We start from the raw sequence: 24,771 nt of genomic DNA on the forward strand, positions 1-24,771 counted from the left end.
GGACACTCTCCATTCCTCCCCACTTGTCTAGAACAGGAAGCCCCAGTGAGGGGCACACGAGCCCCAAGGTGGCCACTCCAGGTTTCAGTGGAGTGAGATGACAGCTCCCCTGGTGTGGGTGACCCACGCTCCTCCTAATGCAGCGCCCTCCGTACAATATGCACCCACTCTTCCAGCAGCCTTACTTTTCCAGTCACACAGACACTTCTGTGGGATGTGGCAATTCTGTCTGAGGTTATGGAAACCTCTGCTTTTCTCTTACTTCCTTTCCTGTCAATTTCTCCAACTGAATGTGGCGCTTTTGTTTAGGCTCTGAATGTCTTAAGAATTCCTAAAAACCTTCTAGTTGGCTTAGCTTGAATTTTTTTCTCTACTCCCATTTCCTCTGATTTCCCCACTGGTTAGCTAAACCGGAGAGACTACTAATGTGCGTCTCTGCTAATTCTCATCAGGTCTTTCCTGCTGCTTTTTTAATGCCCTTTTATTTTTGTGTATTTTTCCAGATATCTGTAAAACTAAATCTTCACGTGGTGTTAGCTCTCATAGAGACTGTGAATTTGAATCTGAGGTCTTTACATTTTCCCTTTGCTGTATTGAGTGCCGCCGACTTTGTTTTGATACAACATTTTCAGTTGACCTTCAGTTTTACTCTAGACTCCCAGGGTGAGATTCACTTCTAACTTTAGAAGTCTACAATGGCAGCTAAAGAAGTTTTTCTACACAGTTGTGGAGATGTATAGAAACACCTGCTTTTGAGGTTTCAAAGATCATTTGGTACCAATAATGCACTACTTTTGGCAAAAAGGCATAAATCTTAGCTATATCGGTTAACTTTTATGTCTGTTTAGAATCATAGAATGTGTTGGGTTGGAAGGGACCTCTAAAGGCCATCTAGTCCCACCCCCCTGCAGTCAGCAGGGACATCTTCAACTGGATCAGGTTGCTCAGAGCCTCATCAAGCCTGGCCTTGAATGTCTCCAGGGATGGGGCCTCCACCCCCTCTCTGGGCAACCTGGGCCAGTGTCTCACCACCCTGCTGGTAAAGAACTTCTTCCAAACATCTAATCTAAACCCGCTCTGCTCTAGTTTAAAACCATTGCCCCTCATCGCTACATGCCCTTGCAAACAGCCCCTCCCCCGCTTTCTTGTAGGCCCCCTTCGGGTACTGGAAGGCCGCTATCAGGTCTCCCTGGAGCCTTCTCTTCTCCAGGCTGAATCATGGAATCACAGAATGATGGAATTTTGAGGGTTGTAAGGGAACTTAAAGATCATCTAGTTCCAACCCCCCTGCCATGGGCAGGGGCATCTCCCACTAGATCAGGTTGCTCAGAGCCCCATCCAGGGCTTCCACCACCTCTCTGGGTAACCCGTTCCAGTGTCTCACCACCCTCCTGGTAAAGAACTTCTTCCTGACGTCCAGTCTGAATAGTCCCGTCTCCAGTTTTAATCCATTCCCTCTAGTCCTACCATTACCCGACATCCTAAAAAGTCCCTCCCAGCTTTCTTGTAGGCCCCCTTAAGATACTGGTAGGCCACTAGAAGGTCTCCTCAGAGCCTTCTTTTCTCCAGAATGAACAAGCCCAGCTCTCTCAGTCTGTCCTCATAGGAGAGGTGCTCCAGCCCTCTGATTATCCTTGTGGCCCTTCTCTGGACGCGTTCCAGCACGTCCATATCTCTCTTGTAGTAGGGGCTCCAGAACTGGATGCAGTACTCCAGGTGGGGTCTCACGAGAGTGGAGTAGAGGGGGAGAATCACCTCCCTCAACCTGCTGGCCACACTTCTCCTGATGCAGCCCAGGAGACGATTGGCTTTCTGGGCTGCTAGTGCATGCTGATGGCTCATGTGCAGCTTCTCATCTACCAGCGCCCCCAAGTCCTTTTCTTCAGGGCTGCTCTCAAGCCAGTCACTGCCCAGCCTATATCGGTGCTTGGGATTGGCCCGACCCAGATGGAGGGCCTTGCACTTGGTCTTGTTGAACTTCATGAGGTTGGCATGGGCCCACCTCTCCAGCCTGTCAAGGTCCCTCTGGATGGCATCCCTTCCCTCCAGCCTGTCAGCCGCCCCACACAGCTTGGTGTCGTCGGCAAACTTGCTGAGGGTGCACTCTACGCCACTGTCCATGTCGCTGACGAAGATGTTAAACAAGACCGGTCCCAGTACTGATCCTTGAGGGACTCCACTTGTCACTGGCCTCCACTTGGACATGGACCCATTGACAGCCACTCCTTGGGTGCAGCCGTCAAGCCAGTTCTTTATCCACTGAATTGTCAGTCTATCAAGCCCATATTTTATCAGCTTGGAGACCAGGATGTCATGCGGGACAGTGTCAAAGGCTTTGCTCAGGTCCAGGTAAATGACGTCAGTTGCTCTCCCCTTGTCTATTGATGTTGCGACCTTCTCATAGGAGGCCACCAGGTTTGTCAGGCACGATTTTCCCTTGGTGAAGCCATGTTGATTGTACCAACCACCTCTTCATTATTCTTCTGCCTCAGCAGCGCCTCCAGGAGGATCTGCTCCATAATCTTACCAGGCACAGAGGTGAGACTGACTGGCCTAGAGTTCCCTGGTTCCTCCTTCTTTCCCTTTTTGAAAATGGGGATTATGTTTCCTCTTTTCCAGTCAGTGGGGACTTCACCAGACTGCCATGACTTTTGGAATATAATAGAGAGCGGTTTAGCAACCCCATGCACCAGTTCCTTCGGTACCCATGGGTGTATCCCATCAGGTCCCATGGACTTGTTCACTCTCAGGTTCATCAGATGGTCATGAACCTGATCTTCACTTACGATGGGCAGTTCTGTCCAACCCCTGCCATTGTCTTCTGTGACTCTGGGAGTGTGGCTGGAGCCCTTGCCTGTGAAGACTGAGGAAAAGAAGTCGTTGAGAACCTCGGCCTTCTCCATATCACTTGTCACCAGCTCCCCCGTTTCCTTTTGGAGGGGGCCCACACCTTCCTTAGTCTTCTTCTTACCTATGTGTACCTATAGAAATTTTTGCTGTTGAACAACCCCAGGTCCCTCTGGATGACATCCTGTCCCTCTGGAGTGTCAACCACACCACTCCGCTTGGTGTCATCGGCAAACTTGCTGAGGGTGCACTTGATCCCACTGTCTAAATCATTGATGAAGATATTAAACAGCACCTATCCCAAGACGGATCCCTGAGGGACACCACTTGCTACCCCTCTGCATCTGGACATCGAGCCATTGAGCACTGGATGACCACCTCTGGATGCAACCCTTCAGCCAGTTCCTTATCCACCGCACAGTCCTCCCATCAAATCCGACTTTACCTGACTGCCATGACTTTTCCAACATCATGAAGAGTGTCTTGGCAACTACATCAGCCAGTTCCCTCAGGACTCTGGGGTGCATCAGGCCCCATGGACTTGTGTATGTTCAGGTTCCTCAGGTGGTCACAAACTTTGTCTTCACTTACAGTGGGAGGGACTTTGTCCCCCAGGTCCCCGTCTTGAAGTCCTTCAACTTGGGAGGTGTGAGGAGAGAGGCTGCCAGTGAAGACTAAGGCAAAAACAATTGTTGAGAACCTTAGCCTTCTCCTCATCTCTTGTTACCAGTTTGCCATTCTCAGTCATCAGGGAGGGCACGCTTTCTTTAACCTTCCTTTTCTGCTTTGACCAGCAGGTCCCAACTCAGCCATGCTGGTCTCTTCCCTTTCTTGCTTGATTTCTGACACCTGGGAATCGAGAGTCCTTGTGCTCTATGGAAAGCGTCCTTGAAGATCTGCCAGCTCTCTTCTGCCCCCTTGTCCCTGAGGACCATTTCCCAGGGGGTCCTATTGACTAACTCCACGACGATCCGGAGGTTTGCTTTCCTAAAGTTCAAGGTCCTGACTACGCCCTTGTCTGACACATATCCCTTAGGACTGTGAACTCCACCAGTGCGTGGTCACTGCACACCAGGCTGCCTCCAATCTTGACATCCCCAATGAGCTCACTCGCATTGGTGACTGTCAGGTCCAGTATGGCATCCCCTCGGGCAGGGCTGTCTATTTCCTGTCTTAGGAAGTTATCGTCGAGGCACTCCAGGAACCTCCTGGATTGTCTACGGCTCACCGTGTTACTTTTCCAGCAGGTGTCAGGGTGGTTGAAATCCCCCAGCGGGACGAGAGCCTTCGAGCGCGATGCCTCCTGTAGCTGCAGGAAGAAGGCTTCATCAGCAGGTTCCCCTTGATCAGGTGGCCTGTAGTAGACACCAACCACCAGGTTCCCCTTGTTGCTTCGGTCTCTAATGCCTACCCATAAGCTTTTGACTTCCTCTTGGCTGTTCTTTAGGGACATCTCTTCACACTCTATCCCTTGCTTAACAGAGAGGGCAACACCTCTGCCCCTCCTTCCTCAACAGCTTGTAGCCATTGATAGCCACACTCCAGCCATAAGATTCGTCCCACCAGGTTTCAGTAATGGCCACTAGGTCATAGCTTTCCAGCAGCATGGTAGTTTCCAGCTCCTCCTATTTGCTACCCATGTTGCGTGCGTTTGTGTAGAGGCACTTCAGCTGGACTGTTGTCTGTGTTACCTTCTTAGAGAAGATCACCTTGAGGTGTTTCATGGGTGTTTCCCTGTTGACTCCAACAACCTCAGAAGCCCCTGGCTCATCTCTGTAAGACTTTGACTATGATGCAGTGTTCCCAGCATGCCCCCGGGCAACAGGTCAGAGGCCCTCCCTAGCGCCCTGTCCCCCTAACCCTGACGTGTTATCCCACAGCTGGTCACAGACAAGCCTGATATTATCATCCCCCTCCCCCTTCACCTCTAGTTTAAAGCCCTGTCGATCAGCCCCACAATCTCTTGAGCAAAGACCCTCTTCCCCCTTTGAGAAAGGTGTCTCCCAGGTGATGCCAGCAAGCCCGGTGCCGTGTAGGCCATCCCATTGTCAACAAAAATGAAATTGTGGCAGTGACACCAGCCACGGAGCCATGGATTAATAGACTGGATCCGTCTGTTTCTTCCAATGTCACTGCCTGCAACTGGAAGGAGTGAGGAAAAAATAACCCGTGTCCCAGATTCCCTCACCAACCTTCCCAAGGCCCTGAAGTCCCCCTTGATTGCTCTTGATCTATGAGTCGCAGCTTCCTCTCCACCTACAAGGAATATCAGTAACGGGTAATAGGCTGAGGACTGTATCAAGCGAGGAAGTTTCCTGGTGATGTCCTTCACCCGGGCTCCAGGAAGACAGCAGACTTCTCTATGAGGAGGGTCTACCCGGCATATTGGACCCTCTGGTCTCCTCAGGAAGGAGTCACCAACGACCATAACCCTTCTTTTCTTCCTTGGGGTTGTGGTTGTGATACGGGCAGTAGACCATTCTGACTGTGGAGACATCTCTGGTGTGGATTGCCCATCATCCACATCCTCATTTGACTGGCCTTCCTCAACCAGAACCTCAGATCTGTTCTTCAGAGGTACCGGGGTGGGGGACAAGGTGGGCAAGGAGGGAGTTCGCCTGCTGCCCCGACCATGAATTTCCCTCCATTCACTCTTTGCATTTAGGCTTCTGCCTTCTGCCTGACAGGGCAGGATACAGGGGTCCCTGGATCCCAGTGACTTTCTGGTAGGTGCTCCTGCTTCTGTTTCAAGGAGGGCAGAGCCTGGCTCCACCAGTCTGTGTCTTGCTCAGCCTCCCTAATGCTCCTTAACCTTTTGACTTCCTCTCACAGCTCTGCCACCAGGCTGAGCAGATGGTTCACCTGTTCACAAGGCACACAGCAGCTGTTACAGCTGCCCCGCGTTACCAGTGAAAGGCTCTGGCACCCCCTGCAGCCTGTGACCTGGACGGCTGTATGTTCCTGTGGGAGCTCTCTCTGGGTTCCCACATCCATCCTGGCTAAGGTTGAGAGCACGACCTTCTGCCGGGTGGAGACCAGAGCTAAACTCCATCCGAGAGGGTGATGACCGCCTTGTTGTGGTGCTCCCCGGTGACGCCCTGGGTGATGCCCATGTGCTGCGTGCTTACTCAGTGCGCAGTGACCAGGTCACTGTGCTCCCAAAAGGCTTCTTTTATGAGGGGGGAAGTGGTCCCAGCGAGTACGACTCCTTTAGATCTGCCGCCCGTGGTGCTGGCTCTGCCCACACCTCCTCAGCAGACCACCCACGAGGGGCCGGTTTCCAGCACAGGCTGGCCGCTTTTCCTCACTTCAGAAAGCCCACAAAGGAGCCCCTCACTGGCCCTTTTTGCCATGATTCCCTTCCGCAGTGCGGACTTACCTGCACAGAGATGGTCACCTCAGTGACTTTCTGTGTGTGCAACTCGATTTAGGAAACTGTTGTAAGTCTTGTGGTTGCGAGTGTCTGATTTGATTCAGGAAACTGTCGTACATGTCCGGTGAACCTTTCCTTTTTTGAATCTTTAAATATGTCACTGTGTTGGTTATAGCAAATTTTGATAAATCACTTTGAGAACTGGCAAATGGTGAAGTATTGTTAGAATCATACGACTTAACCCCGTGTTACTAAATCTGAAATTGCTGCCCCCTCAAAGTTGGGCAGGATCCCAAATCCACATTCACAACGAGACTGGACATGAGGAGAAAGAAATGTCCCATGAAGGACAGTGCTGTGACTCCTGAGGTCACCCAGAGGGAGCCTGGATCAGCGCAACGCTGGGTGTTCCAAGGAACAGGCAGGGAGGAAGAAGAGCTGTCAGGAAAGGCGAGGAGATGCCCCAGTGGGAGCAAGGGGAGGAAAGAGGTTGGGTGTCCACAGCCTGCAGGTCTTTGTCCCCTTGGCTGTGGCTGTTGTCTTTGCTACCAAGGCCTGAAAGGAGACACCTTAATCTCATGGAACCGGGGCCTCACTGCTTCCTCGCACCCCCCAGGGAGGCCGGGAGGTGTGGTGCCGTTGTCCTTCACTCGGCATTGCACAGCCCATACCTCACTGCCCCCGGAGGAGCCCTGAGCCAGTGTGAGGGACAGGATCCCCCTTCCCAGGGCTGGCCGCTTGGCGGGATAAAATACATCACGGCTTTACTCAGCACCAGCTCCACCTGCACAGTGCCTTTGCCTCCCTGTAATCACAGCCTCCAGTTGCCTGCTCGAACAAATCCATGGGGAGGCTTGGTCTGTCATGGCCCTCAGTGGGGGACAACTAATGCTCCAAGACACTTTGGCGTTTGCTTCGGACTTGAATTCCTGCACAGGTTGTTCCAGCTCCTCTCAGTATCTGGCATTCCTGGGCTCAGCAGCAAATGCCCCATGGGGCTCGTTAAAGTGCAGAAAGCCCTAAGGAGCCACAGCTCTTCCATGATTTTCTTCAGGGCTTCTAGCCTGGTACAGCTCAGTGGAGAGGTCTCAGGAGTCTACTTAAAGTGGAAGGTTTCAAGAAGCACTTAATAAAAAGGTAATTTTTCATTTGGAAAGGGCTTTTCATTAGTCTTTTTATTTTTCCAGAGGAAATGCTTGCAGCTTTCTCCAACTGATACTGAACCAGAGGGTCTCCTAAGGAGGACCGGAGAGGTAGCAAATGCCATCTCCTCGAGGTCCCCCACTGTACAGACAACGTTTCCCCCCCACCTCCTCCTCCCCACCGTTTCTCTTGGGGCTGCCTGGGACTTGCATTCTTTTCCTACATCAGACTTGTGCGCTGAGTCTGCAGCTGAAAGTTCACAGCTCCTTTGCACCAATTCCTGCCCGATTCCCCCGCAGACTTGGCTGTAAATAGACAAGGAATTCTTATTCAATTTGAACAGCCAGAAGGAAAAAATGATACCAATTAATTAAAGAAACCAAATGCATTCCTCCACTATATGCCAAGTCCAAGCCTCCAATAAGCTCCACCTTCCTCAAATGATTACCATAAAAGAAATTTGTTGGAGAGATTGATAGCAGATTCTAAATATACGCACAGTTAGTGAGTTGGCTAAAGAGAGAGTGTGGCAGAATAAGTAAACTTTGCCTTATTCTTGGCCAAATTTCCATCCCAGAGCCTTGTCACCAACTCATGTCTCTAGTGATGTCCCTGCCCATGTTACATTATGTGCTTGTTAAACAAAACTTTTCTTCTCCAGCAAACTCTAGCCAAACTCTTCCTTGGAGACAGTCTCTGCTCAAAGTCCCCTTGCAACCATACGGTGAATTGAGATGCAAGAATAAACTCATTACAGTTCCTTCACGTTAACGAGCTCCCAGGGGAAAGTCACGCAGTGTGGAGGGCCCTGGCAGGAATAAAGAGCCTTGGAGGTTCAGCAGGGTCTGCTGAGGGCTGTGGGTGACGAAGCTGCTTCAGGAAATGGAAGCGTGCCTCCCTGGGGGCTGAGTAGAGCAGAGAACCAGAGGCAGTGATTTCAGGGTGACAAAGAAAGGAGGCAGAGACATCCTGTGTGCTGTAGTCCCCTGGACGTGCCCTGCCAAGCCAAGGGGCCCAGTGCTAATCCCCAGCTCATTGCAATGGGGATGCTTTTGGCCATCACCACATGAGCTTTCCCTCTGCTCACCACCAGGGCCCATACACGCTGAGTGCCTTCCACACTCTTGCCCCTCAGACTCGGCACGATGCAGCTCCCCCTAAGCCTTTGCCTGGACCCTAACCCTAATCCTTCACCTGCAGCTCTCATCTGTAGCCCTTCCCTGAACACTAACAACAAAGCTGAAACCCTCACCACATGCCTCACGCCTAAACCTGTTAGAGCGGATCAAGAGATGGATTATCAACAATCATTGGAGGGCCGGAAGACCTCTCCTAGGAAGAAAAGCTGAGAGAGTTGAAGTTGTTGAGCCTGGAAACAAAAAAGCACCAAGGAGACTTTCTTTCAGCCTTTCAATGCATGAGGGAGGCTTATAACAGAGAGAGAGAGAGATATTTTACCAGGGCCAGTAATGGCAGGACAAGGGGCAATGGCTTTACACTGAAGGAGGGTGGATTTAGATTGGACATAGGGAGGAAATTTTTCACAGTGAGGGTGGTGAGACACTGGAAAAGGTTTCCCAGAGAAGTTGTGGATTCCCCATCATTGGAGGTGTTCAGGGTCAGGTAGGGCGGGGCTTTGAGCATCCTGATCGCAGATGTCCCTAAAAAACAGGGATTGGACTAGATGATCTTTAAAAGTCCCTTCAAACCAAAACCATTCTGGGATGCTATGAGGGCAGATGTGGCCAGACCAGTGCTGAGTCAAGGGGGACGATAACTGCCCTTGTCTGGGTGGCCACAGTCCTTCTAACACCACCCCATATGCTGCTGGCCTTAATGGTGCTGAGCCTTTACCACAGGCTCATATGGCATCCCTCAAAATGCCCAGGCCTCTCTCCTCAGACTCACTCCTCACCTGGTCCTGTCCCACTTTGCCCCTTGTCGTTCAAAAACTTGAGGAGGTTTCTGTTCGCCACATCCCCAGGTGTCTCAAGGTCCCTGTGCACTGAAGCTCCAGCACGTCAGCATTTAAAATGCATGTGCAGATGGCTCATGCTGAGTCGTGGTTCCTCTAACAAGACAACTTGAGTAGCTGTAGGACAGCAGAGGTCAGAAAAGGGGTTACTAGTCTCATGGACGTCATGAGGAAGGTGGAAAGTGCCACTGTCACCATCTCAGAAACACCAAGGGAAGGGCCAACAAGGAAACGGTGAAAAAGAGTTGGCTCTTTGTATGGGAGGGGATGAGGATGATCCAAGAGAAGAACTTGAGAGTGGAAAAAGAGCGGAAAAGGGCATGAAAGGAAAAGAGGAACATCAAATTGCTTGGTTGGAAGGGACCTTTCAGATCACCTAGTCCAACCATCAACCTACCTCTGACAAAAGCCATCACTAAACCATAGCTCTAAGCACTATGTCTGTCCGTCTTTTAAATACCTCCAGGGATGGTGCCTAGAAAACTTCCTGGGCAGCCTGTTCCAATGCTTAATAACCCCCTCAGTGTAAAAAGTTTTCCTAATATCCTGCCTAAACCTCCCCTGGCACAACTTGAGGCCGTTTCCTCTGGTCCTATCGCCTCTTACTTGGGAGAAGAGACCAATCCCTACCTCTCTACAACCTCCTTTCTGGGAGTTGTAGAATCAGAAGTCTCCCCTCAGCCTCCTTTTCTCCAGGCTAAACAATCCCAGCTGTCTCAACTGCTCCATATAATGTTTATTCTCCAGATCCCTCACCAGCTCCGGTGCCCTTCTCTGGACCTGCTCCAGCACCTCAATGTCTTTTTTGTGGTGAGGGGCCCAAAACTGGACACAGTACTCCAGGTGGGGCCTCACCCGTGCCGACGGGGGGACAATCACTTCCCTGCTCTGGCTCACCACACTGTTCCTGATACAGGCCAGGATGCTGGTGGCCTCCTTGGCCACCTGGGCACGCTCCTGGCTCATATTCAGCCGGCAGTCGACCAACACCCCCAGGTCCTTTCCTGCAGGGCAGCTCTCCAGCCACTCCTCCCCAGGCTTGTAACGCTGCATGGGGTTGGTGTGACCCAAGTGCAGGACCCGGCACTTGGCCTTCTTGAACCTCACCCCATTAGCCTTCGACTATCAATCCAGACTCACCAGATCCCTCTACAATGCCTTTCTACCCTCAAGCAGGTCGACACTCCCACCCAACTTGGTGTCATCTGCAAACTTACTGAGGGTGCCCTCGATCCCCTCGTCCTGATCATTGATAAAGATCTTAAAGTGAACTGGCCCCAATACCGAGCCCTGGGGAGCAAGCATCAGGGTGACCATCTGCACACAAACATTAACAGCTGACCAAATGGAGCTTGAGTCCAGGGGCAGCTGGAGAAACGCTGGGATTTGGCCAACAGAAACGTCTTCAAGTTTTTCAAGGAGAAGTGGCCAGTCCTGCATCCCGGGGAAGAATAACCCCAATGCAGCAGGACAGGCTGGGACCTGATGTGCTGAGCAGTGACCCTGCGGAGACGGGGCTGGGCACCCTGAGGGACGCCTCATGAGCCAGTGGTGCACGCTCACTATGAACAAGGCCGGCTGCCTACGGGGCTGCAGGAGGAGGAGTGTGTGCCCCCCAGGCAACTTGAGTCACCTTCCCCTTTGACTCAGCACTGCTGTGGCCCAACGCACACAGCTGTGTCCCAGTGTGCGGCTCCCCATTTTGGAGAAGTGGAGAGGACCTGGAGAGTGTCCAGACGAGAGCGGCCAAGATGGGCTTTAGGGCCCAGTGCATGTGTGCTTGGTGGAGAGGCTGAGGGACCTGGGCTTCTCTGGCCCAGTGGCAGGGAGGCTCTGGGCACTATTGGAATGGCCTGAAACTGGTTGAAAGGTTGTTTCAGAGACAATGGATCTTTTCTTTGGTGGGAAAGAGCAGGAGAAAGAAATAATGCAACAAAGGGCAGCTTGGGAGGTGGAGACTGGACACCAGGAGAAAGAAATGCCACTGCAAGGGCAGCGCTGTGCTGCAACAGATCACCCAGAGGGAGTCGGGATCAGCCCAAGGCGTTGTGTTTCAGGAACAGCCAAGGACGATGGAGAGAGATGAGTAAAGGCAGTGAGATGCTGAGGGGAGAGCAAGATGGGGAAGCAGGGGGGATGTCTGCAGCCTGCAGGGGAAGAGGAGCAGATGTGGGACACCATAGCACAGCCAGGGGTGGAGACGATCAAGGGAGTTGGCAAGGCTGAAAGCCCCCAACAGTGCTTATGTCTTTCTCCTCTTGGCTGTGGCTGTTGTCTGTGCCACCAAGGCTACCAGAAGACACCTTATCCTTACAGCACTAGGGCCTTAGCGCCTCCTCTTCCCCACCCGGGAGCCGTCATTCTCTGTTTCTGCCCTTGGCATTGCACGTCCTCCCATCACAATGCCCCAGGAAGAGCCCTGAGCTGTGCTTGTGGGGCAGGATCTCCCTTCCCAGGGGCTGGAGGCCAGGGCTTGGCCCTTTGCCTTCCTCTCACATATTCAGCATTAGCCAGCGTCAGAGACACCTCTCCATTGCCTTTGCCTACCTGCCCTCACTGCCTCCAGTTTTACAACGAATGAGCCCCCAGGAGCCTTTGGCACTAATGCTCCTCCGTAGGACCCATTAACGCTCCAAGAAACTTTCAAAATTACATCTGACGTTGACTTCTGGAGAGGTTTCATCAGCTTCCCCTGTGTCTGAGCTTCATGAACTCAGCATCAAAACCACCAGAGAGGTCAATAAAACGCCTTGGGCTGGTCCTGCTCAGTACAGAAATGGGGGTTGGCCAGGTGGCAGGAATCCGTGTTCACTGCTCGGGATGGGCATCTGGGGGTAAGCAATTGTGCTGCATCACTTGTGGTTTCCTATATTCTTTTGCAATGATTGTTATTTTCTTTCCCGTTACTGGTCTATCAAACTGTCTGTATCTCAGCCCATGAGATTTTTATTCCTTTTATTCCCTCTTCTCCCTATCCCTCTGCAGGGGATCAGGGGGGAGTGAGACAAGAGCTACGTGGTCTTTCCCCCCCAACAAGGCTGAGGAGTGGGCTGGCTCTGCTCATGCCACTGCAGTTTGAGGACAACCAGGAGTTTCCTTGAGGTTTTCCTGCAGGAATATGCTGAGCAGCTCCTCTGCATTACAAGTGGATCACAGATGAGGTAAACTAGTGAATGGCAGAAGCTGTAACCCCTTTCCCAAATCCCCGCTGCTGTGCAGCAGGGATGACTCCTTGGGAGCCCACAAGCAGAGCTCTGCTCCTCACGGCACACTTGGCCAGCAACAATGAGAGCTCCAACAAGGGCAATGCAGAAAGCTCCCGCAAAAAAGGACATGGGCAAAGTGTGTTTTCGGGGCTTGGGTTTGGAAGGGCAGGCAACGGGAAGAGATTTGCTCAGAGCTGTCCTGACTTGTGAGTGTGCTTTCCTCCTTTGGCAGGACCTCGGGAACAAAGGGATGCGATGTCCCACGGCAGCTCCATCACCCACTTCCTCCTCCTGGCATTCGCAGACACGCGGGAGCTGCAGCTCTTGCACTTCTGGCTCTTCCTGGGCATCTACCTGGCTGCCCTCCTGGGCAATGGCCTCATCATCACTGCCGTAGCCTGTGACCACCGCCTCCACACCCCCATGTACTTCTTCCTCCTCAACCTCGCCCTCCTCGACCTGGGCTGCATCTCCACCACTCTGCCCAAAGCCATGGCCAATTCCCTCTGGGACACCAGGGCCATCTCCTACTCGGGATGTGTTTCCCAGGTCTTTTTCTTTGCCTTCTTGATGTCAGCAGAGTTTTGTCTTCTCACCATCATGGCCTATGACCGGTACGTTGCCATCTGCAAACCCCTGCACTATGGGTCCCTCCTGGGCAGCAGACCTTGTCTCCACATGGCAGCAGCTGCCTGGGGCAGTGTCTTTCTCCATGCTCTCCTGCACACAGCCAATACATTTTCAATACCTCTCTGCCAAGGCAATGGCCTAGACCAGTTCTTCTGTGAAATCCCCCAGATCCTCAAGCTCTCCTGGTCACAGTCAGACTACCTCGGGGATGTTGGGCTTATTGGGTTTGGTGCCTTTTTTTCTTTTGTGTGTTTTGTTTTCATTGTGGTGTCATATGTGCAGATCTTCAGGGCCATGCTGAGTATCCCCTCTGGGGAGGGACGGCACAAAGCGTTTTCCACGTGCCTCCCTCACTTGGCCGTGGTCTCTCTCTTTATCATTTTTGGCATGTTTGCCTACCTGAAGCCCACCTCCATCTCCTCCACAGATCTAGACTTAGTGGTGTCAATTCTGTACTCGGTGGTGCCTCCAGCAGTGAACCCCCTCATCTACAGCATGAGGAAGCAGGAGCTCAGGGATGCCCTGACTAAACTATTGCAATATACTCTATTTAACCCTCAATGAGGTAACTGTCTTTCTCCTACGACTCCCAGCATATTCACAGAAAATAGCAGGACGACCTTTTGTTCATAACCTTTTTACGTGCTTTCTTTGGTAGTTTCTCTTTCTTTCTTTCTTTCTCTCTTTCTTTCTTTCTTTCTTTCTTTCTTTCTTTCTTTCTTTCTTTCTTTCTTTCTTTCTTTCTTTCTTTCTTTTTCTTTCTTTCCTTCTTTTTTCCTTCCGATATTACTTGCTTTCTTTTCTCTCTTTCTCTCTTTCACTGTTTCTCTTTTTCTCTCTTCCTCTTCTTTTACGCTTGTGATAATATTATTCCTAAGCTCACATTTTTAGCATCCCAAAGATGAGTCGTACATGAGAAGCCAGACTCCCTCCATACTTGAAACAAAATAAAGGCAGCAGCAGAAAATCAAGCAGTGAATGAATGCTTTATTTTGCTTTGCTTACACACTCAGCTTTGGCTTTACCTGGGCTGAGCTGGGAAGTGCTCGGGAGAGGAAAACACCAGTGCAGAGCTCAGCTGTGTGAGTGTGAAGGCTGGGTGCACACAGCAGTGTTCTCACACAGCCAGGCCTTCTGGAGAGACAGGAAGGACCAGCAGAGCAGGACCTGCTCTGTGCCACGGTCCCTGGACACCCCGGGGAACCTGCCCCAGGGTAATCGTCACCAACCAGCCCCTCACAGCTGCAGCAGCAGCCACTCACCTCAGCTCAGAGAGCTGCTCTGTCCCTCCATGGAGGGACACAAAATGACTGCATCAGAAGTTTGTTCTTGCATCACAGACTTAGGAATACACATTTCATGTGTGTGATGAGATGAATTTGAGGGAGCACAAGTGCCAGCAGCTACTCCTAGGAGTGTCTTGTTGTGGGAAACTCAGCTTATTGAGATCACTTCAGGTTTGGAGTAACATCCGCTGGGTAACCACCACTGGCTAGTGCTTCCTTATGTGTAGGTCATAGATACATCGAATCATAGAATCACAGCATGGGTCGGGGCTGCCAGCGCACATTGCCAGCTCATGTTCAGTTACTCCAGCCCCAGCATCCTCATGCCCTTCTCTGCAGGGCTGCCCTCAATCCCTTCGTCAACACACTCCATGAGTCTCCTGCACTGCTTACAGCTTCATGGGATGCTCTTCCAGCAGCTGCCAGGGTGACTGGAGTCCCCCAGTAGATCTCAGCCTCTGAGTGTGGTGCTTCCTGGAGGTGAAGTAAGAACACTTCGTCAAACGGCTCCTCTTGCCCAGGTGGCCTGTAGCAAACCCCCGCCATGAGGATTCCAGCTACACAGGGGTGCTCAGCTCCTCCTCTTTGTTCCCCAGGCTGCGTGCGTTGGTACAGAGGCACTTCAGCTGGGCCACTGACCATGACAACTTCTTTAGAGGAACACACCCCAAATCCTATGAAGCATTTCACAGCCGTTTCCCTGTGGGTTCCGAACACATCAGCAGCACCTGGCCCTTCTCTCTTCCTAAAAACTCCATCCCTTTCCTGTTCAATCCAGTCTGACATGCAACTGGCCTCTTTTACACCGTGTTCTGCCTCCCCCCTCTTGGTTCCTCCCTGCTCCCCCTTCCGCTGCATGTCCCTCAGGGGTTTGCACAGCTCTATTCATTCCCGCATCCCTCCCAGACCAGGCTCCCTCTGACTCACAACGTTCTCATTTCAAACGGCCACTTGACTTTCTTGATGGCCCACCGATTCCTGGGACTGGCAAAAGTTCTTTCTTGACATGGACTCCATGTTTCTTTTCTCAAGTTTGTGGCTCAGTGCACTCTGCTTCTGCTTTCCCCTTTTTTCTCCCCATTTCCCCATTAACAAGGTCCCCGCGCAGATGACCTTGCTGGAATAAACACTCCCCCTCTCACACGCCTCCATCCCTCAGCGTGACTGACCACCTTTGGTTCCCATCGCTGCCTCCCTGAGCCTTTGCCCTCAGGTTTGGGGCCCTGCACCTTCTTCTTGATGGCCACGCGGCCTGACAGCTGCCCTGCCCACCAGCTTCTGGCAGAAGTCCCACCCCCTCTCCTCTACCGGGCCTCTGCTCTCTTCTGATTGGCTGCCAGCACCGGCCACCCTGGCTGGATGGACACGGAAGTGCATCAGACCCGGAAGGCCCTTCCCCTACATGCATGGGGGCCGCCATTGTGGTTTGTCCGCCATTTTATGCCGAGATGCCGCCATTCCCTGGCAGGGAGCTGCCATTTGGTTAAAGATCACACAGCTCCGTGATTGGCTAACGGCCATTTCCTGACACCGTCACACCCGCGTGTTCTCAGGCAGCCCCTGGGATGGGCCGCCTGCCTCGTTTGGATATAAAAATAGAATATTTATATAGACAACATAATCATATACTATATATATGTATGAAAGGAAGTGTGTAATTCTACTAATGAATTTAGTTTTTTTAATAATACACACATTCTTTTTATATATATACTTATGTATATATGTATAGATTTCTACATAGGTAAACATTAATAAACATATAGAAATTAAATTAATAATTTTTGTTTCTAAAGTTTGCATAACTATAAATTTGAATTGGAGCTATAGTTTTGAATCGAATAAATCCTTCTTCAGTATGATTTAGTGTAGTGAAGAATTAGAGTTTAAATGTGAACGGAAGCAGAAGGAAAAGGCCGGGTGGGGGTCCCCCACTTTACCAGGCTGCAGAACAAGCCCTGACAGGGTGGGCTGGGGGGAATTCAAGAGGGCGGAGGGGTGCCCGAAAGGTGGTGGGGCACGGACACGCTGGAACATGCCCAGGGGCTACGGCCCCCTTCTAGGAGGGGTGAGCAAGTGACGGAGAGGGGGGTCAGTACTGGCTTGGGTCCCCCCAAAAGACGAGCACGCAGCAAATAGGTTGGTATGTGCTTGTGAGGAGCTGCTGCCTGAGTAGCCAACAGGCCAAGAGGAGGCTTCTGGTCTGTGCAGGAGCTTGTGAGGAGTCGTATCTCAGAGGTGAGCAGACAGCAAGCAGGGGGAGATGTGGGGGTCAGGTCTCTGGTGCCTGAGTAGCTGATAGAGCAGGAGCAAGGCCAGGGCTCCTGTAGGGGCTGGTGAGGTCCCTGGTGCTGGTGTAGCTGATAGGAGACACGTGGCTCGGGCTTGTCCTTGGGATGTCACTCTTGGCTGAGTAGCTGATAAGGCAGGACCAGGTGCAAAGCCCGTGTAGGTGCCTGTGAGGTCACTGCAGCCTGAGTCCCTCACCAGCAAGTACGTGGCAAACGGGCAGATACGCACTTGTGAGGTCCCGCTCAGCTGACAGGCCACGAGCTGACCCACGGCTCGTGTAGGTTTGGTGAGACCCTTCATGTCTGGACACCTGACAGGCCAGGAGCAGGCCCACGCCCTGCGTCTGTGCTTATGAGGTCACTCACGCCTGAGTAGCCAGTGGGCCAGGAACAGGCCTAGGGATTGTGTAGGTGCCTGGAGGTCACTGGTGCCTGCGCAGACGACAGGCCAGGAGCCATCACCTGGCTTGTGGATGTCTCTGCGATGTCACTGGTGCCTGAGGAGCCCAGGAGAAACATGTCTTGTGTTGGGTGTTTTGAGGTCCCAGGTGCCTGAGAAGCTGGTAGGCCAGGACTAAGCCCCCATCTTGTGTAGGTGTTTGCAGGGTCACCTGTGACTGCTCAGCTGACAGGCCAGCAAGAGGCCCATGAGTTGTGTAGGAGCTGGTGAAGTCACTGCTGCCCGCATACCTGGTAGGGCAGGAGCAGGAACATGGGTGGTGTAGGGTGTTGTGGTGTCATGGGTGCCCGAGTAGATGACAGGTTGGGAGCCAAGCAGTAGTTTATGTAGGTGTTTGTGAGGTCATTGGTGTCTGAATACCTGATAGGCCAGGAGCAGGAACGTGGCTTGTGAATGTCGCTCTTGTGATTTCACCGCTGCCTGTGTAGCTTTTGGGCAAGGAGCAGGCATATGGCTTGTGTGGCCGCTTCTGATGCCATTAAAATAATACTTGGACCCCACCCCAATATGGCTTTTTGGAAGAACCATCGTCATCAGAAGCCTGTACACAACACACACACACACACATGTGACAGCGGAACTCCTGAGCACGCAACAGCAGCAGCAGGAGGGTGTGAGGTCATGGTCACTGTAACCCCTGAGCACACGGTGGTGGCAGCAGGAGGGACGTGAGGTCACTGTCGGTACCACTCATGAGCACACGGCAGCAGAAGTAGGAGAGTGTGAGGTCACCATCAGTATAACCCACGAACACACAGCTTTGGCAGTAGGAAGGATGTGAGGTCACGTCACCAATGTCACCCCGTGCCCATGGGGCTCGGTGCAGAGCGGCCGTGTGCATGACAGGGTCATGATGGGGGCTGGGAGCTGCCCGTCCCCATGTCAGCGAGGCCGAAGGAGCAGCCCCTGCGGCCCTGGCTGGAGCAGTCGGGGTGGGGGTGGCTCAGGGGCACCCCAGGGATGTGCCTGGGCACGGCGCCAGGAGGAAACCACAGACTTCCTGCCCGGGCGCTGCGGGGGGAGCGGGGGGAGCGCGTCGAGGCGACGTGGGCTGTGGTTTGTGCACCTGCAGGCTCCAGCTCCCGCTCCGCCCGCGGGGAATAACAGCCCCTGGGTGACACATTGAGAGTCAGGGACACGTCTGAGCCTCCGGGCTTCCCGTCTGCTGCCAGGGCAGGGACATGATCCAGCTCCAGCTCCTGTGAGGGACTCACTGTGGGGCCCTGCAGGGAGGGACGGACAAGCCAACACTCCTGGGATGGAGCCCTTGCCCTGGATGAAGACCTCTCCCAGATGCTGCTCCCAGCACAGTGAGGTCCATGGCAGGGCCAGGGGCTGTTTCCTCCCCATCCTGACACAGACCTGGTGCAGTCCCCGCTCCATGGTCACTGCAGCTTGGGGGCAGCTGGACACTTGCCTCATGGCTTCTTGGATGAGCCCAGCGCAGGAGATGCTCAGTGCTTCCAGGCCCACAGCAGGGTGCAAGGGGTGACTAACCAAATTCCCCGGCACACCCAGCTTGTCCCATGATGATCCGCCACCACAGCGACCATGACACCGGCAGCGGGACATATATGTCCCTCATATATGGTCATGAACGGTGCTGGAGAAGTTCATTGGCGGGCTGGGCTGTGTCGGAGGGGAGATAGCTCCCGATAACGTCTAAAAAGGTGCTGCTGCTTTGATTGGCTCCTTCCGCAGCTGGGTCGGCATCTGCAGAGATATATCACCCTCCCATCATCGACGTCCCCCTGAGTCCCCAGGAGCTGTGACAGGGAGTGGGGAAGAGCAGGGCTGTGCCAGCAGGGCAGGAGGCTCAGGATGGGAATGGAGGGACTCCTGTCCCCTCGGGTGCTGTGGCTGCTCCTCTGGGTGCAGCTCTGCAGAGGTAAGTGCCGGCTCCCTTTTCCCACAGCCCAGGGCCATCGGGTACCAGTGGGGTCATCAAGAGCCCTTTGGGAAGAGGGTTTCTTTCCAAGTGCCGCTGAGATGAGGGTCAGAAGGAGCTCAGGTCTATGGACCCTGTGCCTTTGCCTGTGTCCATTTGGCTGGGAGAGGGTGTCTCCACTTCCAGAGCTCCAGTATTTCAGGCAGCCTGTGCCTGGCTGCATTTAAAGACAACCCATCCTGGGGTACCCTTTTGGGATGACTTGTTCCCCAGTACTGTGCCCCTGAGGCTGGCTGTGGCTCCAGGCTTCAGGGGAGCCCTGACACCAGGAAGGCAGTTTGTGCCCCACAGAGAGAGGGGGACTGGACTGTCTGCACCCAGAGGTGGTAGAGAAGTTCCCTTCTCAGGGGCCCCCACCAAGCACAGGGGCAGGGCTGCCACCAGGGGCCAGGAGGGGACATGAGTTGGGGGGATCCTTGGGATCATGTTGGTGTTCATGAGGACACAGAAAGGCCTGGGGGGGTGTGAGCTTGGGTGGTGCCAGGGCAGGTGGTCGGCAGGGGAAGTTGTGGGGCTGGGGGCATGGGGCTGTTATGGGGTGTTGGGCTGGGGAGGAGCAGGTTCCCTGTGCAGGGCCTGGGGGCACAATGAGTGGGTGGTCATGGGAGGGGGCCATGGGAGTGGGAGGAGGTTCCCAGGGCTGTGTTATGGTGAATAGCCCATCCCAGAAGGGCTGGAGTACTGCACCCCTAGCCTTCACAGGCTGTGGGGAGAGCAGGGATCCCCACACTGGCCAAGGGACAGCCTGGAGGGGTGAGGACTCCCACCCTCCCACCGTGGTGCTTCTGACTCATCCTGGGCAGGGGGGGCCTTCTAGACCTGCACTCTGGGGCTCGGTGCTCTCCTGAGCGGTCCCATGTCGATGTTCGAAGGGGCTGCAGAGGTGAGGCTGGAGGATGGCGGCGGACGCTGTGCTGGGAGAGTGGAGGTAAAACACCAGGGCCAGTGGGGGACTGTGTGTGATGACTCCTGGGACACGAATGATGCTGCAGTGGTTTGTAAGCAGCTGCGCTGTGGGTCTGCTGTTAAAGCTCATGCTGAAGCACACTTTGGGCCAGGATCTGGCCCCATTTGGATGGCTGATGTTGAGTGTCATGGCACTGAGTCAGCCCTGTCTGATTGCACAAGCATAGAAGATTTTCGACAATACTGTGATCACAGTGAGGATGCTGGAATGACGTGTTCAGGTACGGTGCCAGCCTGTTCCCCACCTTTGTGACCAGGACGGGGAAAGGGACCTAGCTGTGCCCTCAAGGAAACAAGGAGTTACTGGAGAAGGGCCTGGTGTGGCTGGTCACGCTGCTGAGCTGGGACTGTCATTGCTGGTTTCCCCGGTCCCTGAGGAAAAGCCAGTGGGAACCCCGCCACTGCCTGACCCCTGATGTGTCTCAGCCCACCCTCCATTGGCGCCTGGGGCTGGAGATGAATTCCCACCCGGCCTCGCAGACTCTGTTGGTTCCCAACTGTCTCCTCCCATTCAGCCAGGACCTGTCTGGCAGCACCGAGGACATGTTGCCCTCGTGCAAGAGGAACTTAGAGCAGCTTACGTGGCCACCCACAACCTTGGGCCCAAGGAGGTCAGGGACTTTTGGGTTGTGTCCCCTGGCAGACATGAGTCCCCCAAAGCAGAGGGGCTGCTCAGAGGGCAGGGGCCCTGGGCTTGGGCAGAAGAGCTGGGTGGCTCATGGCCACCTCATTCCCCTTCCAGAGTCACCCCATGAGAGCGAGCCCACAGGGAAACACCCTTGTGCAGGCAGCGCTGACCTGCCGCCCAGCCTCTCCTGCCTACCCCAGCCCCTGCCTGCCCTGTGCCAAGGGCACTTGCCAGCACTTTCTGGCTCTCCTTGCCCTGGGAGCTCATGTCAGCCCAGGGCTGCTCTTCTGCCCCCTCTCCTGCCCTCTACCCAGCTGGGGGCCAGGGATGTGCACCCCTGGCAGTGTTCTCTGGCCCTGGCTGAGGACCCTCCCCAGGCAGGTGCTGGAGCTGGGGGCTGGTGGAGACAGCGACTGGAGGTACAGCTGCACCACATCTGCTCCCTCTGACATGTCCCATCTAATAGCAGTGCCCCAATGGGCTCCATTTCTGGTGGCTCCAAGGGGTTCCTCAGCCTGGCTCTCAGCTTGGTGGGGCAGAGCAGGCTGCAGCAGCCAGCAGAACCTCAGCCCATCTCCTTGGGCTCAAGCGCTGCAGTGTCTGGGGCCAGTGCCAGGTAGCCCAGGGTCTCCAGGAGGGCAGCAGTTTTTCTAAGCACTTCCTGTGGCCGTGGGTTTGGGAGAAAAGCCAGCCCACGAGTGCTGTGATGATGTTGGGGGAGCAGCAGGGGGTCCCTGGTGTGTTTGTGCCATCAACACCCACTGGGAGCTGCTGGGAGGGTCGTGGGGCTCTTTGCCTGTGGCCATCTTAGAGATGAGGTGGGACATGTAACTGCCAGAGGGCTGTGGGAACTCACAGGGTTCTTTGGTTACTCCAGGATTTGTCCAGCTGCTTGGAGGGGACAACCCCTGCTCAGGAAGAGTGGAGATCCGTGATAGGAACGAGTGGAAAACTGTCTGTGACTCCGACTTTGGTCCCAAAGCTGCCGACGTGGTCTGCAGAGAGTTGCAGTGTGGCACAGCCCTGTCTGTCCCCGGGGCAGCTCACTTTGGAGAAGGGGCTGGTCCCATGTGGGACAGAGAGCTGCAGTGTGTGGGGAATGAATCCCTTCTCAGCTCCTGCCCCACGGGGTCCCCCAGGGACCAGCCCTGCACCCACACGAATGCTGCCGGTGTCACCTGCACACGTAAGGACTCAGGGCAGGGTGTTACCACCGGGGGTGTGCCGATGATGGGGGAGCAGGGACAGGACTGTGCTGTGCTGGGTGTGAGGACAGAAGGGGTGATCACAGAACCATAGGATGGTTTGGGTTGGAAGGGACCTTTCAATGTCATCTAGTCCAACTTGCCTGCAACCAGCAGGGACCTCTTCAACTAGATCAGGTTGCTCAGAGCCCCAGTAGGCCTGACCTTGAATGTTTGTCTGCAGCCCTAAAATGGTGCAGAAGGAGGAGAAAGGCAGGGTGTCCATTTGCCCTCTACTCCACCACCCAAGGAAGAAAAGCACAAGTCTGCCCTGTCTCATCCTTCTCTGTCCCGAGTTCACAGGGTTCAGGCTGGTGAACGGCAGCACGGCGTGTGAGGGGAGGGTGGAGGTCCATGTGCAGGGCACCTGGGGCACCCTCTGTGCCTCCCGCTGGGACCTCTTGGACGCCCACGTTCTCTGCCGTCACCTCAACTGCGGGTTTGCTGAGTCCATTCCTAAAGGAGGGCATTTTGGGAGAGGAAGCGGCCCTGTCTGGAGAGACTCCTTCCACTGTGACGGGACTGAAGCCCACCTGGGAGAGTGCCCAGTGACTGCCCTGGGGGCCTCACCGTGCTCCCATGAGAACGACGCTGCTGTCATACGCTCAGGTGAGTGCAGGAAAACACTCGGTTACTCTGTTTTCCTCTTAAATGCTCCCAAAGCAGGGGACCCTGTGGCAGTGCAAGGCTCTGGCTCAGAAGGTCCCCACAGAGGGCTGGCGGCAGGCAGGCGAGCTCCAAGGCCCTCCTGCAAGGGTGCCAGAGCCTGGAGACATGCTGCAGGCTGACAGGCTCCCCGATGCCGCCAAGGGCTGGGGCATGGCTGCTCTCCCCAGGCCCAGCTCGCTTCGCATCCCTGCAGCTGGTGGGTGGAGGAAGCCCGTGCGACGGGCGAGTGGAGATCTTCCAGCACGGGACGTGGGGCAGAGTCCTGGATGAGCAGTGGGACGTGCAGGAGGCCAGCGTGGTGTGCCGGCAGCTGCAGTGCGGAGAGGCAGAGGCAGCCTACAACCCCCCGAAGGCTCAGAGAGGGACGGGTCCCGTGGGGCTACGAGGGGTGCGGTGTGCAGGGCACGAGGCCAACCTGACCCTCTGCAACACCTCCCTGCCTGAGAGTGCGCTGGAAGCAGGGTTTGCCGAGGACGTGGGGGTCGTTTGCTGGGGTGAGTGGCGCTGCACGGCCCCCCCAGGCTCTGGGCTGGGTGGGCAGCCGGCCCTTGATGGCAGCCAGGGTTTCCTCCTGCTACAGGGAGCCGTCAGGTGCGGCTGGTGAACGGGCCTGGGCGCTGTGCTGGGAGAGTGGAGATCTACTACCAGGGCAGCTGGGGGAGTGTCTGCGATGACGGCTGGGACGTGTCTGATGCTGCCGTCGTTTGCCACCAGCTGGGCTGCGGAGGGGCGCTGGAGGCGGTTGGCTCCGCTCGCTTCGGGGAAGGCTCCACTCAGATCTGGCTGGAGAGCGTGAACTGCTCCGGGGCCGAAGCTGCTCTCTGGGACTGCCCGGCAGGGTCCTGGGGGCAGCACGACTGCGGGCACAAAGAGGACGCAGGAGTCGTCTGCTCAGGTGTGTGCCGGGAGATGTGGTGGGAGCCCAGTGCCCAGGCAGGCCGGGACGAGGGGAGAGCCGGCAATGGCCGAGGCTGTTCCTGGAAAGCTCTGAGCCCCTGACAAAGGCCACCGTGGGGACACCCATGCACAGGTGCCCTCAGTCCCACCGGGGGTCCCTGGGGAGCTCAGCTGTCCCTGACAGTCAGCAGGGAGGGCAGGGGTGTCGGTCCATCAGGGACATTTCTCTGTCCGTGGGTGCAAGGGGGACTTGCTGGACATGCCTTTGCCTGTCTGAGGGCCTGGTGGGTGCAGGGGTGTCCCTGCTCCCCCAGCCCCAGCCCAGCCTGTTCCCCCTCACTGCCTTTCCTCCCAGAGTTCATGGCCCTGAGGCTGGAGAACGGCACCAACTGCTCCGGGCGCCTGCAGGTTTTCTACAATGGGACGTGGGGGAGCGTTTGCTCCAACTCCATGACTCCTGAAACTGTGTCGCTGGCATGCAAGGAGCTGGGCTGCGGGGACAGAGGGTCCCTGGAAACACAACGGCCCTACGGCAGGCTGTCTGGCATGGCCTGGCTGGATCGTGTGGAGTGTGGGGAGAGAAACAGCTCCTTCTGGCAGTGTCCCTCCGCTCCCTGGCACCCGCAGTCATGCGACGACCTGCGAGATGAGACCCACATCACCTGCAAGGGTAATTCTGAGCTAGCCGGGCACCAGCATCCCCTGCGTTCCTGCTCCTGGCTGGGCATGGTCAAATTCCTGGGCCTGCGGGGGCCTTTCGTTTCCAAGCCAGACGCTGCTGCTGCTGGTACCAAAAATGGGACTTCCTCTCCTGGAGCCCCACACATTCACCAGCGGTTGCCAGCCGGGCTCCCAGCTTCGCCTGGTTGAGGCAGAGGTTTCTCGAGGCAAGGTCCCAGAAGGGAACAGCCAGGGCTCTGAGGAGTGTCCCTTCCATGGACACCCTCCTGCTGCTCTGTGACCCAGGGTCCCTTTGGGGCTGAGCAGTCAGGGTCCCCCATGTTGCCCTGTGTGTGTCCCCGGAAGGACCAGGGTTCAGCTGCTGCTATGGGTGGGTGGCACTAGCTGAGCCAAGCCCCGCTCTCTGCTGCACGCCCCCCTGCAGCAGCCCCTTCACCACAGCATTTCCCTCTGCAGGGAGTCAGCCAGAAACGCCCCCGGCCCCAATGGCTGCGTGCCCCAGCACCCCGAGCTGCACAGGTAGCTGC

General features: G+C 55.0%; 2 protein-coding genes across 2 annotated transcripts in view; both read left to right on the top strand.

Annotated features, from left to right (window-relative positions):
* The window catches only part of LOC141736646 (scavenger receptor cysteine-rich type 1 protein M130-like), a 66,274-nt gene that overhangs the window by 39,798 nt on the left and 1,705 nt on the right, over positions 1 to 24,771 (top strand). The window contains exons 3-9 of the mRNA XM_074571190.1: positions 20,023 to 20,346; positions 21,631 to 21,939; positions 22,292 to 22,606; positions 22,834 to 23,160; positions 23,247 to 23,561; positions 23,919 to 24,233; positions 24,701 to 24,763. Of these exons, the coding sequence (XP_074427291.1) occupies positions 20,023 to 20,346; positions 21,631 to 21,939; positions 22,292 to 22,606; positions 22,834 to 23,160; positions 23,247 to 23,561; positions 23,919 to 24,233; positions 24,701 to 24,763 (1,968 nt within the window). The remainder of the gene's footprint in view (positions 1 to 20,022; positions 20,347 to 21,630; positions 21,940 to 22,291; positions 22,607 to 22,833; positions 23,161 to 23,246; positions 23,562 to 23,918; positions 24,234 to 24,700; positions 24,764 to 24,771) is intronic.
* On the top strand, positions 12,800 to 14,318 carry LOC141736662 (olfactory receptor 14J1-like). Its single transcript, XM_074571215.1, has one exon. The coding sequence runs from the start codon at positions 12,800 to 12,802 to the stop codon at positions 13,736 to 13,738; it is 939 nt and encodes a 312-aa protein (XP_074427316.1). The 3' UTR covers positions 13,739 to 14,318.

The sequence above is a fragment of the Larus michahellis genome (genome assembly GCF_964199755.1).
Source record: "Larus michahellis chromosome W unlocalized genomic scaffold, bLarMic1.1 SUPER_W_unloc_1, whole genome shotgun sequence".
Lineage (NCBI taxonomy): Eukaryota > Metazoa > Chordata > Aves > Charadriiformes > Laridae > Larus > Larus michahellis.

Excerpts from the sequence above, each read along its gene's own strand:
- LOC141736662 (XM_074571215.1), top strand. The coding sequence starts at position 12,800 with ATGTCCCACGGCAGCTCCATCACCCACTTCCTCCTCCTGGCATTCGCA.